The sequence below is a fragment of the Eubalaena glacialis genome, chromosome 7, assembly GCF_028564815.1.
Source record: "Eubalaena glacialis isolate mEubGla1 chromosome 7, mEubGla1.1.hap2.+ XY, whole genome shotgun sequence".
Taxonomy (NCBI): domain Eukaryota; kingdom Metazoa; phylum Chordata; class Mammalia; order Artiodactyla; family Balaenidae; genus Eubalaena; species Eubalaena glacialis.
The window spans coordinates 82359485-82379982 of NC_083722.1; the positions used below are offsets into that span (position 1 = coordinate 82359485).

Below are 20498 nucleotides of genomic sequence, written 5' to 3' on the forward strand. Positions count from 1 at the left end.
CCTAGGCATGGACCAAAGTAAAGAAACAACAAAGATGAAATGAAGTTGTTTCTTAGCTCTCATTTCTTTTGGGAAAAAAAAAAAGTGTAATACAAGTATTGTCACATTTACAATGCAAAATATTAAAGAAAAAAATTTGAGTAAAATTCTTCCTTTAATTTTCAAGCATTTATTTCTTAAATGGGTAATTACAGAAACGGGAACAGCTCAGAATGAAAGACCTTTCCTCCGTGGAACTCTGATGATAGCACTGTGTTATGGGAAGCCCCTAAAGATGTAGAAGGCTGAGCACATTCATCTTGTTCTAAAATTCAAATTAAATATCCCTACCATATATGTATGTATGTATAATTAGATAGAAAATTTACAAATATGGCGTCATGGTATGGTGGTGCAGAGCACAGGTTCTAGATTCAGACTACAAGTTTGATTTCTGGCTCTAAGATTATTAGTAAGTCTGTAACCTCTGGCGAATTCCTTAACCTTTCTGGACTTTAGTTTCCTCAATGGTAAAATAGAGGCAAAATTTATGACTACTATACAGGCTTGTTTTGGGAATTGAGTGAAAATAAAATGCTTAGAACAATGTCCAGTATGTAATAAGTGCTTAATATATGTTAGCCATTATTACTTTATGTTAATTTTCTCATTTAATTCTTATGACAAATCCGTGAGGTAGGTATTATTACTCTCATCCCATAAGTGAGGCAAGTTAAGTAACTTGCCCAAAGTCCCACAGAGGTAAAGCAGAATTTGACTCTGAGTCTGTCTCATTTGAGGCCTATGCTCTTACTTCTACCTAATACGTCACATGTTCCCTATGTCTTGCTCTTATGCCATCATAACATTTACAAAGATGTATTTAAATTGCCTTTTAACTGATCTTTCACCCTCAAAGCAAACTATATATGGACAGAGATTGGGTCCTGTTTACTCATTCCACTCCTGCCCACTCATATATATTTCAGAGCTTTTGTGCCAGGCATTGTGTTAGGTGCTAGAATATCATGGAACTCAAAGACCGCTCAAAATGACAGATAATCAAATAAAATATACCATTACAAACTGGCATAGTTGTAATGAAGGAAAACAGTAGAGTGCTAGAAAAGAGCATAAGATTTATTTCTCATTTATTTGGAGGAAGTCAAAGAAGGGCTTTCTGGAGAGGGGAGACTTAAGCTGAGATGAGAAGACTGAGTAAGAGTTAACAAGGTAAAGAAATGGGGATATAAACCACTTGTGCATAGGACCCTAAGCGGAGACCTCACCTGGTGTGTGAGGAAGGGAAAGCCAATATGGCTGGAAAGGAGCAAGTGTGGTTGACAGCTGGTGAGCTCAGGAGAGTGGTATGGGATGAGTAGGGAGAGGTGAGAGACCAGAGCACATGGGAGCATTAAGGATTTGGGAGTTTGTCCTTGGTACAGTGAAAATTCCAGATGGTTTTTAGAATGATCACTCTAGCTGCAGTGTGGAGATAGGATTGGAAAAGGATAAGAGAAGAAGCTGGGAAATCTACTCGGATGCTCTAACAGTAAATCGGGGAAATGTGATGGTGGTTTGGGACTAGGAGGGTAGTGAGAGTGGGAAGAAGTAAACGGATTCAACGTAGATTGACTCCCCTATGCCTATCACACTGTATGACAGTAACAGGAATTCAATAATTTGTTGACTGACTAATCATGAGTGATTCCTCAAGCAGAGCTGTGGCTGGTTCTAAGGCATCCACTAACTCACAGATGTATGACCTTCTCCTGAGCAGTATAATCATCCGGTGAACATAAGATACACAGGAAGATGTTGAAGAAATGAGTATTAAATTCATAAAACAGCTGGCAAGACTCCACTTATGAAAAACTCTTGATGTGTAAGTGTATCTTTGTGAAACAAAATGCCTCTCCCATTCTGACAATGAAATATTTTAGAAGCCAGATATCTTTCTGCTCTATGACTTTCCAAGCTTGTTAGAGAAATATATTATTTAAAATGGCCTGGAGCTATGCTGCTAGAAACACAGTAAAACACTAAGGGTGCTGAAAGAAAGCCCTTTCATTTAAGGAAAAGAAAAAGCTGTAGTTAGAAAGGCAATCAATACTTATTACTCTACCTTCTTTCTTGTAAAACATGGTCTCTGTCATTACTTCCTAAAGTAGCAAAATATTTTGATTATCTATCAGCAACAAATTCAAATGCATAGTTAATACATTTTCTCATGATCTAATAATTTCACTACGTCAGGACAGAGAATGTTTTCCCCATGTTATTTAATAATTTTGACCTTTTGTCCATAAGACATTTGTTTTGCAAAAACTATAAAACTAAAACAATCTGAAAAATCCAAATGTTTGTCCATGTGGCTATGAGAACAAGAGACTATGATTATAGTCAACTGAATTCAAAATCTGACAGTTAGTTCCATCATCCATGAAAATGTTTTCCCATCCTTCAAGAGCATTAATCACACAGTAACAAAGGGGTGGTCAGCCTTACTTATATCAACTGCTTTCTTGCTAGACTAAGTTAAACCTAAGATACCTATTGATTTCTCAATAATTAAAGCTTTAATTATTATTAACTTAGTTAAAACAGTATATTGCCTAGCCTAGAGTGATAAGCTCAAGTGTTTGGGGGCACAAATAAAGCTTAATTTTGCGTAGGAAAAGAGTGCTCTTCAGCAAAAGATTACATCCCAAGGTTCAGCAAAGTGTATTGCACAACTTTGATCAAAAGGCCAACACCTCTACCAGCACCTCTACCATGGCTTCAAGGTATAGGTGGTAGAGATCAGGAGAAAAGGGTTGGATTGGATTTCTATGTAAGGAACCTAACAAGCTTAAAAATAAAATATAATGTGTCTTCTTCCATTTGGTAGGAAACCACTTTCCCCTCCATTGAAAATAAAACTTTATATGGTACACTGTAACTTTAGAATGTTTTTAGAGTCTTGAAAATACTTTTTCTGCAGAACTAGAAAAAGATATTGTGTTGGCCAAAAAGTTCATTTGGGTTTTTCCATACCATCTGCAGAAAAACCCAAATGAACTTTTTGGCCAACCTAATACATAAGAGCATCAAATGCTGCTTTGGTCTTGTTACTATAAGAACTATTTTAAAGAATCTTGGTGACCATGGCAGATGATAACAGAAAATCTTAGAAGTTTATAAGATTTAAAGCTGAATAAAAATATAAATTGTTCCATCTATCCTTTATCATTCCAGAAAACAAAATTAAATATATTATTAGCTAAAATTCATATTTTACCAACATATGCACACATTAATATTTTAATTCACATAAACAAAGAGAAATTAATAACCTCGAGCTTATGTTAATCTCATTTTATTAAGAAAGCTCTTCCTTCCCCTTGGTTTGCACCGGTGTAACTAGTCCAAAATTAACTTCATTAATAGGAAAAGTCACTTCTTCCAGCAGGGAAAATAAAAGCCTAAGCTTTGACCTTGGACAGCTATTAGTCACAAAGAAAAATTAGAAAATAGCATACCCCAAATATAATGTTTTATTGAAAGCACACAAATTTATTACTGAGACCCTAAACAATATTCCATTCTATATGAGTATACAAATTAAATGTTATTTTCATTCTCAGAATTGTATCAGACAACAGGTAGCTCAACTGAGTAAAATTTGTATGTGCTCATTTTTGCTAAACAATTAGTTCATAGCAAGGCCATTTAAAACAAATATATCCCAAGCCATCTATATGTAAACAGAAAAGACCAATATTTCTCAACTAAAGTGAATAACATTAAGATACTATACATAGAAAATCCTAAAAATGCTGCCAGAAAACTACTAGAGTTCATCAATGAATTTGGTAAAGTTGTGGGATTCACAATTAATACGCAGAAATCTCTTGCATTCCTATACACTAACAACGAAAGATCAGAAAGAGAAATTAAGGAAACAATCCCATTTACCACTGCATCAAAAAGAATAAAATACAGTAAGTCCCCTACATATGCACCTTCAAGCTGCGAACTTTCAAAGATGCGAATGTGTATCTGGTTCCAGCAAGGAACCAGAACCTGTGCCACCAACGTCAGGTGTAAGTGAAACTGCAGCTTGTCCTCCATCTCCTATTGCTGATGATCCTTCAGCTCTACCATCTCCCACCTCTTCTCTCTTCTCCAGTCAGTAATTCTTGCCTGTTCACCTGATGCCAGCCCCTCTAATGCCAGCTGTTGTACTGTACTACTGTACTTTTCAAGGTACTGTACTGGAAGATTAACAATGTTTCCTTTATTGTTTGTGTTTGTTTGTTTTTTATGTGTTATTTGTGTGAAAAGTATTATAAACCTATTACAGTACAGTACTATGTAGCCGATTGTGTTAGTTGGGCACCTAGGCTAACTTCGTCGGACTTACGAACAAATTGGACTTACGAAAGCGCTCTTGGAACGGAACTTGTTCGTATGTAGGGGACTTACTGTACCTAGGAATAAACCTACCTAAGGAGACAAAAGACCTGTACTGTGAAAACTATAAAACACTGATGAAAGAAATCGAAGATGACACAAACAGATGGAAAGATACACCATGTTCAATGCTATCCCTATCAAATTACCAATGGCATTTTTCACAGAACAAAGAACAAAAATTTTTAAATTTGTATGGAAACACAAAAGACCCCAAATAGCTAAAGCAATCCTGAGGGGAAAAAATGGAGCTGGAGGAATCAGGCTCCCTGACTTCAGACTATACTACAAAGCTACAATCATAAAAACAGTATGGTACTGGCACAAAAACAGACATATAGATCAATGGAATAGGATAGAAAGCCCAGAAATAAATCAGTAAATATACTGTAAATATATTTACTGATTATACTGATTACTGATTTATATTTAAATATAAATATACTGTAAATAAAAAAACAGTAAATATACTGTTTTAACTAAGTTAATAATAATTAAAGCTTTAATTATTTTGTACTGGCACAAAAACAGACATATAGATAAATGGAACAGGATAGAAAGCCCAGAAATAAATCCACTCCCTTATGGTCAATTAATCTATGACAAAGGAGGCAAGAATACACATTGGAGAAAAGACAGCCTCTTCAATAAGTGGTGCTGGGAAAACTGGACAGCTACATGTAAAAGAATGAAATTAGTACACTCACTAACACCATACACAAAAAGAAACGCAAAATGGATTAGAGACCTAAATGTAAGGCCAGATACTATAAAACTCTTAGAGGAAAACATAGGCAGAACACTCTTTGACATAAATTGCATCAATATCTTTTTGGATCCACCTCCTAGAATAATGAAACTAAAAACAAAAATAAACAAATGGGACCTAATTAAACTTAAAAGCTTCTGAACAGCAAAGGAAACCATAAACAAAACAAAAAGACGACCCAAAAAATGGGAGAAAATATTTGCAAACAAAGTGATCGACAAGAAATTAATCTCCAAAATATATAAACACCTCATGCAGCTCGATATCAAAAAAACAAACAACCCAATTAAAAAATGGGCAGAAGATCTAAATAGACATTTCTCCAAAGAAGACATACATGGCCAAAAAAGCACATGAAAAGATACTCAACATCACTAATTATCAGAGAAATGCAAATCAAAACTATAACAACGTATCACCTCACACCTGTCAGAATGCTCATCATCAAAAATCTACAAACAATAAATGCTGGAGAGGGTGTGGAGAAAAGGGAACACTCTTGCACTGCTGGTGGGAATGTAAATTGGTACAGCCACTATGGAGAACAGTATGGAGGTTCCTTAACAAACTAAAAAAAATAAAACTACCATATGATCCAGCAATCCCACTCCTGGGCATATATCCACAGAAAACCATGATTCGAAAGGATACATATACCCCAATGTGCATTGCAGCACTATTTACAATAGGCAAGACATGGAAACAACCTAAAAGTCCAACGGCAGATGAATGAATAACGAAGATGTGGTACATATACACAATGGAATATAGCCCTAAAAAAGAATGAAATAATGCCATTTGTAGCAACATGGATGGACCTAGAGATTATCACACTAAGTGAAGTAAGTCAGACAGAGAAAGACAAATATCATATGATATCACTCATATGTGGAGCCTAATTTAAAAAATGATACAAATAAACTTATTTGCAAAACAGAAACAGACTCACTGGTTTCAAAAACAAATTTATGGTTACCAAAGGGGAAACGTGGGAGGGAGGGATAAATTAGGAGCTTGGGATTAACATACACACACACTACTATATCTAAAATACATAACCAACAAGGACCTACTGTATAGCACAGGGAACTCTATTCAATATTCTGTAATAACGTACATGGGTAAAGATTCTGAAAAAGAATGAATATATGTATATGTATAACTGAATCACTTTGCTGTACACCTGAAACTAACACAACACTGTAAATCAACTATACTCCAATAAAATTTAAAAAATAAAAAATAAATAACATTAAAATGAGGTATTTCAATTAATTTAAAACCAAACACAGTTTCCAATAGCAGACAGTACAAAACATAACATCACCCCTCATTTGAACTATAAAATCTCAAACTTTTGGATTATTTTTTTCTTCAAATTATAGGCTCTTTATTGTCAAATTCAGAATCCTTTGATATTTTCTTAAAACAGATGAAATTTGCTTTCTGCCCTTAGGGAAATGCCAGACTACAGTATATCTGAGAAATACCATTAAATTAGTTTAATTACTTCATGTTGACTTGATAAGTCACCGCTCTTTAATGCAAAAACTGCCACTTATAATTAATGACTCTTCGTACTGCTTCGATTGATCAAATGTCTAATACACATAAAACATTGAAAGAAATTCTGTATATCTTACAGCAATTCGGTGGAGAAGTCTTGTCCCAGGGGTATGTAAATCTGAAGTACAAGAAACCTCTGGATCAGTCCAACTAAAACGAGAGGGGGAAAATATACATTTATATGTCCAAACCATTTATATGTACATATAAACAAAACAATCACATGCCATCAACAAGCTGAAGCTTCTATCATTTCAGCTTTTATCAGTTCTAATACATAGAACTGCAACAGCACTACCCCTGAGTTACAACCTCATTATAAAAGCAAAAAAAATGATGAACTCAAATCAAACTCTAACAACAAATGCTGTCTTTTAAAGTCCCATCTGTGGGCTTGGTGAAATTTTTATGAAAATTTACAAAATAATAATTTTTTATTTACTATTTTTATTAGGTTGCAAGAAAGTGCACACATTCAATAGACACATATAAAATTGAACTATGGACTCTCATTAAGGCGGTCATAAAAGCATGTGGCAATTACTTTTATTCACTGACAATTTTAACTGTACTTAACAACTTAACGAAAAACAACTGATCAAAAAAACAGTTCTAATTATGACAACTACAGCTGAAGGTTTGATAAGCCATATCTAGTTCATACAGTTTTAAATGTGTCTAAAATGAGATGGATGGAGGAATATATTTTCAGTTATAATACCTTTTGTTAATTTAACATATTTTTGATTAATTTAATGCTCACAAATTAAGAACTGATAGTTTTTATTCCCCATCACCAGCTTCACCTGGATTAAAAAAATATTTGGAGAAAGACCTATGGTACTTTTGATAACTGAAGTCTACAACTGCTTCAAAAATCAACTGATTTCATATACCTCTTCAGACCCATTCACTTAATTCCCTTCCTCTTAGCTTTTGAACTTTTGCTTGATCTCTCAATTATGATGCTCTTAATGAACATTTTAGTATCACTTCCTCCTAAAACATGACTTCTAGGAACTTTTTTCCCAATGTGAGACACCGGGTAGGAAATGGAAATGTTGATATATCTGTGAACCTCTCCTACAAATCTAACAGTACAGGCCAATATGTGGAGAAAGGCCTCAAGGAAGGCAACTGGTCTAACATGCACGTTATTTTCTGTTTATTCCAACTTAGTAGACTTAACAAATTTAAGTCTTTTAAAGTAACAATACATGTTTGGGTAGTCTATATATAAAGATCTTCTGGTTTAGAATTCCTATGGTAAAATGTTTTAACAACATTCCTGAACAACTTAAATAGTTCCTATATTTTACCCCAAATCTAGTTTCTAAACAAAACCATCTTTGACTGAATGTGCTTAACATTTTAAAAATCAAACACACAAAGATAACTTTTACTTAAAATACTAAGCTTATAAACGGCTGCAAAGAGCCATCAGCAGAGTAAGCAACATAATGGAAATACGGGTAACAGCCTCTGAACTTAGAAAATTCTCTAGGAATCAGATTCTACCATATTTATGGGAAAAGCCAACAAAACAACCAGAGTTCTGGATTACAAAACCAAAATGAGATACCAAAATGAGGCCAACTTAAATAAACCACCATTAATCAATCTCTCTCTTGCATCTTCCATTGATTGGACTTACAGTATTTTTCCATTGCACAAAGGCCCCCATAAATAGAGCTGAGAGAGCACTGGGATAAATGAAATCAACCTTTACAAAAGGTCCCTAATTTATGTCACAAATCTTACTGAATCAGCACTGTTCTCTTCAAACACAAAGAGCTACACATATAGGGCATTTTTGTATGAACACTTTTAGATATGAAACATGCTTGCCCTCAAAAAGAGAGCTTTGTAACTCAACTCTCTCACGTACAGAAGCCCTAGTTTCCAAAAGGCTTCACTTCTAAGATTAAAAGAAGTACAATACCATATGGTGATGATCTGACAAAGAAAAAAGTACATTAATAACATTTGACATACACTGATCCTGTGTGTCAGAAATGCTAAATAAACTCTACAGTAACATTATTTTCCCAGTGGCCTAGTAAATCTAAACTGACTCCTCATGTCTACATTATATTTAAAATCTGAATTTAAAATCTATATTTAAAATGCTGAATGTGGAACTATTGTCAAAAACGCCCATCAAGTACATAAAATTCATAAAAATTCACTCTTTTTACTGAAATATCCAGGTTTCTGCAGTTTTATAATCTGCTCTCTGTCTGAGACAAAAACTACCTCTATGTTTTAAGGGGTCAGATCCTTTCTTCTTTTGAATATTTTAAGACACATTTATCTGGTAAAACACCATTAGATTTTTAAACAGTGGTTTTTACAGTTGTTTCATTACAGCAAATGACAGTTGTATATATACCTCAATATACATTTTGCAAGTGTTACACTGTCCAAAGAGCTGGGACTAGACCACAGTACAGTAATCCTTTATAAGTGACCTGATAAATCATGACTGAAGATATTTCCTGGTTCTATCGCAGCCCTAGCACAAACAGCACACTAAAGTGCACCTTTCCCACTGCAACACAGAAAACAATTATCCCTTCATTATGGGTTATTCCATATACCTTGGGCAAATCAGAAAACCTGTTTGGGCCTTTTTATTCTTCATGTGTAAAACTGAGTTGATAATTTAGGTTTACCCCTCACAGAATCATTTGTGTAGATTAAATTAGATCTATCATTTAATAAAGATTCACTGAACATATACTATATGCAAGACTCAGTGTTGAAGCTTTTGTAGTGAAAAAGACAGGCATGGTCTCTTCCCTCTTAGAACTTATATACTAGTTCCATGAAGGAGAAGGTCAGGGTGCTATGAAAGCATATAATCCTGGGTCCTTGAAAGGAAGAGGATGATGAGTGAAGGTTTTCTTGAAGAAGTAACATTGGAATTCAGCTGGGAAGAATAGCAGGGATTGACTGGGCAAGGAAGATAGGGGTAGAGGAGAGGAATAAATACTGCAGGGAGAGGGAATACTTCATCATGTGATGGAAGAGGCTATAGTAGATTGCATGAACTTAAAGGCCTAAAGGACTGGTAGGAGAGACAGAAGGGGAAAAGTAGCAGGGGATAAGTCTGGCAAATAGCCAGGAACTCAATTACGCGGGGCCTTGAAAGCCATGTGAAGGATACAGGTCATCCTAAAATCAATGGAAAGCCACTCATCCATTCACTCATTTACTCAACAAAGATTTACTGAATGTCTACTATGTGTCAGGCACTGTTCTAGGTGAACAAAATAGACTAAATTTCTGTGTTGGTAGGCCTTAGTTTCTGGTGATGATGAAAAAACAATAAAAGAACACAAACAGCATGTTAGATGGTGATAATTACTATAGGAAAAGGGAGAGCGGGGTAAAGGGGATTAAGAATGGGGAAAGGATACAAAGCACAGGTTGTAATTTAAGTATAGGTCAGGATGGGTCCTTACTGAGAAGGTGACATTTTATTTGATAAAGGCCTGAAGAAGGGGAGAGAGTGAGCCATGTAGCTATTTGGGAAAAAAAAAGCCCTAGGTAGAGGGTACAGCTTGTGCACAAGGGCTAAGGTGCTAAGGTACCAGGCTATGGTTGAAAAGAGCAAGGAGACCTGTATGGTTTGAGCAGAGTGAAAAAGGAAAGAGTAATACGAGGTAAAGTTAAAGTTAAGTAAAGAGAGTTAAGAGGGCAGCAGATACCACAGGGTCCTAAAGATTTGTGGGTTTTACCCTGAGAGAGATGGAGTATTTTCAGCAGAATCACTGTGGCTGCTAAGTTGACAACAGACTGTAGGGAGGCAAGTCAGAAACAGGGAGACTAATTAGAAGACTACTGCAATAATCCAAGCATGAGATAATAGTGGCTTGGACCAGCGTGGTAGCAGGGAGGTGGCAAGAAGTAGTCAGACTCTAAATCTAACTTAAAGATAGAGCCAATAAGATTTTCTAGATGAAAAGAAGGAAAAATCAAGCTGATTTAAGAGTTTTTGGTCTGAGCAACTGAAAGACAAATTGCTAACAACTGAGATGGGGCAGTATGCAGGAGGAGGAAGAAAAATTTCTAGGGTAAAGCTGTCCAAGTATAAATGGCAACTAAGCAACTGAATATACAAATCTGGAGTTTGGGACAAAAGTCAGAGATGGAAATGTAAGCAGGTATACAGCAGAGATGATATTTAAAGCCATGAGACTAGAGCCCAAAACCAAAGGAGTAAATGTAGTTCAAGGTCAAGAAGGTCAAGGACTGAGTCCAGAGGCATTGCAGCATTAGGTTGTGTTGGGGAGAAGAGGAAGAACCATGAAAGGAGACTAAGAAGAAAGACCAGCGAAGTAGGAGGAAAAAAACTACGAGTATGGGCATCCTGGAAGATGAGTGAAGAAAGCACTATATCAAGGAGGAGTGTGTCACCTTTGTCAATGCTGCTGCTAAGTTAAGCAAGAAGAGGGCTGGAAACTGGCCACTGGATTCAGGAATAGAGAGAGTACTAGTGACCATGACAAGAGCAGTATCAGTAGAATAGTGAAGTCAAAGCCACTGAAGGGTTTTAGAAACAGGAAGTCATAATGAGTTTATTTAAAAAAGAAATACCAAAAGTTGGGGCAGGGGGAGGCTGAGAGGAACCTCATAAAGATGACCTCATCTACCAGAGCAGCTGAAACTTAGATCAACACAGGGCTTCAGGGATGCTGATCCCGAGAGACACACCATTTGATTCAGATGCCACAGGCAGAGAAAACAATGGTTTCAAACATGAGCCTCACACAGAAAGTCCCTGGACAGACCATCCAAATGATAGATGTTTACATGTAACAGAGCTTCTTCTCATACGGGCAACTCTATATAACATGTTCCAGCATTAATAGCAACATGGATTTATTTATTTAAATGGCTAATGATTTACAAGTCTCATTATCAAGGCCAAATGGTTACCAGTAGAAATTATAACCTAAATTGTTACACTTTCTTAGTACGGCAAGTTTAACAAAATTACTAAATGCCAACTATATATGACACACTAAGTTAGGGGTACAAAGTAGATGATGCAAGAGTCCTGCCCTGGAGAAGTACACAACCTGATAATCAATATCACCTTCCTTTATTTGATCAGATGCTGAGTTTAAAAAAAAACTTTGACATATTTAGAGATGCTCAAATATAATTCAGAAATATTACTATTTAAAATGAAAAGTTAAAAATATTGAATTTCACTATTAGACTTTCTTCACAGGTACTTAATATAGTAGGAAACACATACGAGGTACCTAATGTCAAGTTGGCATAAATAAAGTGGATGTTTACTCTTAAAATAGGAATACATAATGGTAATTGAACTTAATTTAGAAATGTTAACAGAAAGCCAATTCTCTATTCAAGGCATGCCATTAAATTTAAATTTAACCATAACAATGTCACATAGAAGGTCATTTTATACAAGTGAAAATAACTATAAATTCCCATTATCAAAAATTCTGGGGCTTCCCTGGTGGCACAGTGGTTGAGAATCTGCCTGCCAATGCAGGGGACACGGGTTCGAGCCCTGGTCTGGGAAGATCCCACATGCCGCGGAGCAACTGGGTCCGTGAGCCACAATTACTGAGCCTGCGCGTCTGGAGCCTGTGCTCCGCAACAAGAGAGGCCGCGATAGTGAGAGGCCCGCGCACTGCAATGAAGAGTGGCCCCCGCTTGCCACAACTAGAGAAAGCCCTCGCACAGAAACGAAGACCCAACACAGCCATAAATAAATAAAAATAAAAATAAATTAAAAAAAAAAAAAAACACAGAGGCCAAAAAAAAAAAAAAAAAAGATTCCAAATAATCTTAAAAACATTGGTGCAGGACAGACTATATAAACTGTTTCATTTGTTACAGGGCTGCACATGCTACTGAAAAGCCAGATTAATTTTTAATTACAGGGCATCGTACAAGAAATACATTAAAAGATTCTTCCCTTTCTTCCAATTAAAACTATCATCTTTCCATTTTTAAAAAGCAATTATAACACATTAAATTTGTTTTATTTCTAAAAAAAAACTTAGATAAAAGTGGGAAAGGGGAGCTTGTCTTTAATCACTGAGCCTTTGGTAGAGGAGAAATCTTTCTCAGAGCCAACTGAGAAACGTTACTAGAAGTGATTTGATTTTGTCAGTAACATCATCATATGCATAGATGCTGAAGGCATCACATGGAAGGAGAGGCCAACAGTAAGAAAAAACACAAGAACACTGGTTTAGAATAAAGTCATGTTCCTGTAAATCAAATGTGTCTATTTTACAAAGTCAATATTCTTAAAAAAGATGGACCATGTTTCCTGTTAAAGAATAACCTCCAGTTTCAGACATGTTTCCATGGCTCATCTTAGTTCACTTTATTTATCAGTACAAATTTATGCAGAAATGAAAAATATCTTTGCTATTAAAAAATGCAAACTACGAGGAAGTCATGATTTTAAAATGGTAGTAAATTTTAAAAAACTATTTTAACAATGATTATCCCTTCTCTTTGAGGTTCTGTTTCTTATTTTATTTAGAAAGAAACCACTTTAAAATAAATCATCTTCCATCTATAATTTCTATGGTTTGGTTTATGTCTTAGAAATCTAAAATATGCATGTAGTAGCTTGAAATAGCAGATAAAACACAAAGCCTATAAATGTTTAGAAAACTAAATTAAAATGAGAAAATCAGATACCAAGAATAGGTCTTTTCATAGTCTCTGGTACACAATAGGTATTCAATAAATGTTCTTAATGAATGAAGAAGTAAAGAATGAATGTAAAAAAACAGCTGGTTACCTACATTTGCTAAATCACAATAGTTAAATATAGGATAAAGTTAATGAAAATATGATTAAGCATTTTGATAAATTATATTTCTTAAATCACATCAGTGTACACAAAGCCTAATTTGGTGGCAGAGCCTTGAATTTTAACCCCAGTGTGGCCAATAACTGGTCTTCTGATCATAAATTTAAGTGATCTCTCAGGGTTCCTTCTGCTTTAAACCTCTGATCCTCATTTCCAAAGTAGATAAGAATTGAAGTCTATTTTTGGGGTTTTTGTTAAATCACATATTCATATCTTTACTCATTAGATACTAATATTTCTAAAGGTATATAAGTTGATATCTTACTAAATAATGCCTTATATAGTATTTTACATAAATTTTTTTCTCACAAATTGATTTACGATAATTTAGGAACTCATGGTCTCTTGATGAGGAACCAACCTCAGTGTGTTCATCTGTAAAAGAGCTATTGTGAGGATTAAAAGAATTAAAAAATATGAAATGCTTAGAAAGTCATTGGCACACAGCAAGTGCTTAATAAATATCATTACTAGTCTAATTAATTGAATAATCTTCTAAATCTTCTTTAACATACAAGTAAATTTCTAATAAACAATGAAGCAGAATCTCTTTGCAAAAGCCTGGCATAAAGTTACTCTCTAAATTAAAAAAAATCTTACTACTTTACATCGACAGATGCCAGTAAAAGTCAAACTAATAGGCCTGTTTATGAGACTTAAAAGCATAACTTTAAGCATCAAATGTTAAGCTTCAACATTAAAAGTCTTACTTACGGATTTGCTTATTCTCCTTTGGTAACTGAATTTTATTTGTTTGGCTGCTTCCTTCCAGGACAAACACAAAACTTTTAACTTCTTTATCAAATTCCTACAGAACAAAAATGAAAACAGTGGTAACTGCATATTTTATTTGACTTTTATTATAAAATTGGAGAAGCAAGCCCACAGAAAAAGCCCCACACTGAAATGACTTAAAATAAGCTCAGGCCTTGATGATACTCTTACACTGAGAGTTGCTGGGAACTGGAATATAGAAGCCACCCTTAGCCACTTGGCAAATTCTCTACTATATCAAGACACTCTTCCTCCAAATGATAAAAAGTTCTCCAACATCAGGGATTCCCACGTTACTAATTTAAAGTTTCCAGAGTTTAGTTACCCTTTCCCTCCTTTAATCTATGTATTTCTGTCTAATAGCATAGGCTGAACATCACTTTCTGTTAACAGTACAATAAACCATCTAATCTATGTTGTATCCAGTTTGGAAGTTCCTTGGTTTCAAGCCATGGCTCATATGGAATTAATCAGTGCCTTATTTTACTCGTCCTCTAACTTGAAGTTCTATACATCATTTACTTAAAATCAGTACAAATTAAAGTGTTACAACTAAGCTTACCTAAAAAATGAACAGAAACAAAACAAGCTTGGAAATGAAAAACTTACACATGAGAGTCTAATTTCCATCAGTCAAAGTGCTAATGTAAATGGTTATTTTTTTTTATCTTGGAGCAAATTTCCAATCTTTAAGTATAAAGACTCCTTTTTCACAATAAAATATTTCATAGATCCTCCCACTCTTCCTTTTTGTATATGTTAAGAAATACTAATGTAACTAATGGCTGCTAAGAATTAACATTTAAATAAAACTGTATTATATCCATCACAATAGCGTCTCTTATGTATTCGAAATGAACATACACATAGAGTGTATTATTTCATCTACACCCAAGTTGGGCATATACTAAAACCTTTCAACAGCTTACCAGCTTATCTTGAGCACAGCCACAAATCCTTGTGTAGTCTAGCCCCTGCCCAGTTTTTCAAACCTCATCTCCTGCCTCGCACTCTCCCTCACTCTGAATCCTAGTCTCTGTAGCCTTCTAGCAGTTTCTTAAAAATTCTAAGCTCCTCCAAAGCAAGGACTTTGTACCTGCTTTTCTCATTGCCTGAAATGCTCTTCTCTCTACCAGCTCCACCTGGTGCCTAGTTAGTTCTCAGAAATCAAGTATCATTTCCTCAGGGAAGCCTTACCTAATCTCTCTGCTGTGTACCCTCACAGCCACATTTAACTTTCATTCATAGTAAGAGCTATATAATTTTGATCTAAGAGCTATATAATTTTGATCAAGTCACTTAACCTTACTATGCCTATAATATAGGCATAAGGGTACCTTGTGAGATACAAGGTTATTGTATGGATTATATAACATGTAATGTGCTGAATCCTATGGCTGGCAAACAGTAAGCACTCAATTAATAGTAGTTTAAAAAAACTATCCATAGAACAAAGTCCCTAGAAAGGTGTTTTTCTCTCAACTGTACAAGAGACAAGAGAGAGAGGAAAGAACAGGGAAGGATACAGATTTTTATATCTGGTAGCAGCAAGATGAGGTAGTTTCTACCTGATGACGTCAGTTTTCCCTGTGAAATGGGGGGTGAGGTCTTCTGGTGAATGAGTGAGGAGGGTCTGTCCTGGGTGTGGGATGGGGATGGGGGTAAGAAGTTAGTGGCTGGAAACCTGAAGATAATGGAGAAAGAACCATTTTAGAGACCGAGAGAACAGGAGAACTTCCGGGGCTGCTAACACTGAGTTTATAGCATTATCGATCTGAGAGGCTATAGATATTTTTCCAAAGGTATTGAGAAGCCCAGATGCAGGCACAGAAAAGAGAGAGAATCAGGGATTCAGCAATGGTTGGCGTTTGCTAGGCAGGCATGATGAAAGGACAAGGAACAGGGGCATTCGAGGTCTTGACTGGGAAGTGACTGAAATAATGGACCATGGATTCTGGGCTGGAGAGAAAAGAAAGTGAAGACAGAGTGAGTGAGTAAGTAGGTAACTAGGTAAGTAAATAAATCTAAACACAGGGGGAACAGTAGAATGGTCAATGGCCTAAGAGTCTCAATTAGGTTGAAGAACAAATACAGTGGGAGTAGCTAGGCAAGCAACATTAAGAATTGAAGACCAGACTCAGAGAGGGATGCCTCAAGTTCTCACTTAGTAACTTCAGAGGCCCTGAAATTTTTGGTGATAAGGTACAAGGTGTGACAGTGGGAAAGGCTGCTGAAGTAGAGTGGAAGACATCATTAGAGATGAAGAAATCAAGAAGCTGAGAAGTCCAGGGTTTGGAGATTTTCCTCACAGAAACTGAAGTCACCTAAAACAGCAGCAGGACTTGGCATATAGAGATGGGTTATGAGCTGTGTGCCAAAGTCTTCAACGGCCAAGGAGGCGTGTCTGTGAGGGCTGCAGCCAATGATGTCATGAAAGGGTTTTGAAGTGAATGAACAGAAAAACCGGTTCTGAAATCTTACCAAGCCCTTCTTGTTATAATCTTTACTCTCATTTCTTTCCAGGATTTAGGTGGCTCTAATTTCTAACACTTACTTTCCAAATCACAGATGGACTGCCAAGGATCTTCCATTTTGCTCCAGGATTTTTTCCCTGAGCACTAAAGATTTCAACAAATGCACCTCCCTAGGAAACAAAAAAATATTAAAAATTAAAGTGAAAGACAATGCTAAGGAGGAAATACTATCCACCACATAGTCTATACCCACTGTTCCAGGCATCTGTTAGTTAAGTAGATCTGAGAGGAAACACTATCCCTCTTATCACTCCTACTTTATATCTTGATTGTATCTAAGCAAAAACTGTTCTGATTCAGGTCACCTTGGATTAATGGTTTAAGAAATTTTTTTAAAAGCATGATAAACATTAAATAAACTCCATGCCATACAAACCTTACAGTCTCTCAGTGTAAGGTTCAGTTACTTCACATGTATAGTTCATGCTTACATATTCTATTCAACACACACTAATGGGTTTAAACTCAACTCTCAAGCCAGGCTAATAAAATCTGATAGTTATCTCTGGCTACAAGCTTTTTAGTTACACTAACCTGAGCTCCAATACCAGGTTTGCCATTTATTAACTATCCGACTTTGGAGTTACTTAACCTCTTGATTCTCTATCTGTAAAATGGGTTGTTAGATTACATAGGATAGTAAACATAAACCATCACACTCAATACCTTGCACAAAGCAAGGGCTCATTAGTACCAGCAATGATTATTCAAAAAAAGGGCAAATTGAATAATTTAGTACTGGGTCAATAAAAGAAGCTTGGACTTGGAGAGGGAGTGATTCTTATTTTGAGGATTCCTATAAGATCTTTTTATATATTTAAGACAAATTAATTTGGAGATCTATAAAATATGTACCAAAAAAATAAAGAATCATTTCTATAGACATGCTAAGTGTTCCCTATTGTAAACCTGGGAACATGGAGGGACATGCTCATGTAAAAACACTAAACACATTACTGAGTGTCCATAAGCTTTAATTATAAGAGAGGAATTAATGATTGTCTCTAAGGAAGAGTTTATTGCAAGAAACTGAAAACCTGAAATGAGAGTAAATATGGTTTTCTTCTATGGCCTGTTAAATTATAAGCAGCACATGAGCAAATCTGTCTGACTTTCATAAAGAATTTTCTGCTTTTAATTTTTCTCAATAATATAAAGATATTTTTGCTTCTGAGTTTTAACACGTAATCACTTGAAGTTAAGACATTTAACGTCTTCTTTAGGCAGTACTATGTGCAAACTGTGTGTGGAATTGAATTACTATAGCTTCTGGGGTCAGGTCATATTTCACTATGAATTTTAAATGTGAGGAAGCTTTTTCTTTTTTTTTTTTAAAGAGAAAGATCCTTATACCTGGTGAGATAGAAAAATACCCCCCCCCCCATTTCTGCTATCACCTGTTTCCCACAGTAGACAGCGGCTTTTTTATAACAATATATTTTACCTATATTAAGCGAGAGAAACTCTCTAAAATTTTTCCAACAGATTTAATGACATCAAACGGAATAGAAGAAAGAGAACTGCAGAATACTCTGAGGGCACTCATAAGAAGGCAGGTAGTATTTGGTGAAAAGGTAGAAGCAACGAAGAGGTGACCAGTGGAGGACTGTTCTGGCACAGGGACGAAATTGTTCGTAACAGTAGTACTAGGATAGCAGACAGACAGACTGTAAATGGAGAGTGTAACCTCAGGTAGAGGTAGGAGTGGAGGGCAGGAGACTAGGGTCAAGGAAGATCAGGGAGGTGCCCAGTGAAGTGAGGAAAGCAGGAGCGCTTTGGAGACCCTCTAGGATACTCAAAGTGACTGAGGAAGACCCAGAAGTAGTTTCCCTCAGTGTGGTATTTGGACCACCTGCATCAGAATCAAATGGAGAAAGGTGCTATAAAGGTAAATTAACTAGCCCCATCAACAGAGATTCTGATTCACTCTATTTGATGTGAGGCTCAGGAAATCCGTATTTTTACAAGTATTCCAAATGATCTTAATGTACCACAGAGGATCACTGACCCGCCCCCAATTTTGGGGGAGAAGAAAACAGCACACGGCCAAAGTGCTTATTTTCTTTCTTGGCTTAACCCGTTCATACATTCACTCATTCACTCTCTGCTAAATAGCTTCTGAGTTACCAGTGTGCCTCAGTATTGTTAAAACTCAAGGTTTATGGGTCCTGCCCTTAAGGTTCTGATTCCGGAGATCTGGTTGGGGTTTAAGGCTGCATTTCAGTCAGAAACACAGGCAATCCCTACACCTTGAGAAGCACGGAGCTGGAGAGGGAACGTCAAATCATATGCCCACACGGCAGTTGCTTTCTTTTCTTTCTCTTTTTGGGTCAAGACCACTTATCCATTAGTTCCTTCTTACCCCGAGAAAGACAGTATTACTTGGGGCCGGGGGTGGGGGGAGGGGTCCCTCTTCACCCGGACGTGAGCTACCTCACCCAACAGGACAAAGCTAGACCGGCTGGAGAGCCGTTTCTGGTTACCTGGTACTCATTTTTGAACATTCCCGCCGGGGGCCCGGGGCTTGAGGGGCACCGGAATTCAGGGCTTCCAGAGAGTAGCGTGACCCTGACGGCTGGAAATCGGCGGGCGGGAAGCCAGGGCCCGACGGGCGGGGAAGGGCTTCGTGGTCGGCCCCAACTCGGCCAGGCTCTTCTCCGCCCTTTGTCAGCTCCACCTCGGGCCCCCGACCCGAACCATCGCGACCCCGCCTCCGGGGCGCCGGAGTCTGGGAGCGGACAGCTGCCTGGGCGGGCTCCGGGCAGCCCTAGGGGACTGAGCGTGTGCGTAACCTACGTGACAGAGTGCCCAGACGCTGAACCTCCGACAACCGCCCGCCTGCTCACCGGAGAAAGGCTGGCGCGTTCCCGCCCTGCCCCGCCCCGCCCCCGAATCCGCTCGGAAGACGGCCGAGCGGGGCGAACGTTCGGGCCGAGCGGGGCGGTCGTTCCGACCGCGCCCATTGGTTCCCACGAGGCGCCTGCGCGTGGCGCTGGCCGAGCTTCACGCCGACGGACACGTGAGACTACGCAGTGACGTAGGCGTTGCCCAGGCAACCGATGGTCTTTTCGCTCAAAGGGTGGGACGCTCAACCTGTGACCAGCGCTCGCCCTAGGTCGTGACCTGTGTCTGCAAAAAAGCCTAAACTTAACCTGGCTTAAGAGCTACCACAGGTGCTGGATTCTTCTAGAAAACCTGTCACGTCGGCTTGGTCTCCCTTCGTTGTAAACACTGATAACTGGTAGGTTGCTGAATGAAAGAGTCATGGAATCATGGAATCATGGAACCCTCATGGAGCCTTTCGCTCAAGGTTCCCAAACTTGGCTTCGTTGAGGCACTGATAGGGTCCGCCATACCCTTTCATTGCTTCAGAAGGCCCAAGGAAGGTCACTGCACACTTCAAAAAGCCAAGGTTTTTTGCCCAAAATAATAACTACATACGTTATTGAGCCACGTGCTCTCAAGTTTAACTGGTTCTGTGTCTGAACCACTTTTACAATGTAGGTATTATTGTCCGTTTTTGGCTAAGAAACTGTGGCTCCGA

At 37.3% G+C, this 20498-nt stretch overlaps 1 protein-coding gene across 4 annotated transcripts in view; it reads right to left on the minus strand.

The window, feature by feature from the left end:
• The window catches only part of CFAP20DC (CFAP20 domain containing), a 277728-nt gene extending 257919 nt beyond the window's left edge, over nt 1-19809 (minus strand). For 3 of the 4 annotated variants that reach the window (XM_061195462.1, XM_061195460.1, XM_061195459.1), the window contains exons 1-4: nt 19438-19789; nt 16975-17064; nt 14361-14454; nt 6847-6919 (exon numbers count right to left, since the gene is read on the minus strand). In XM_061195462.1, the coding sequence (XP_061051445.1) occupies nt 6847-6919; nt 14361-14454; nt 16975-17064; nt 19438-19458 (278 nt within the window). In that variant the 5' untranslated portion in view covers nt 19459-19789. The other variant, XM_061195461.1, reaches the window with a different exon arrangement.
• Between the last annotated feature and the right edge of the window lie 689 nt (nt 19810-20498).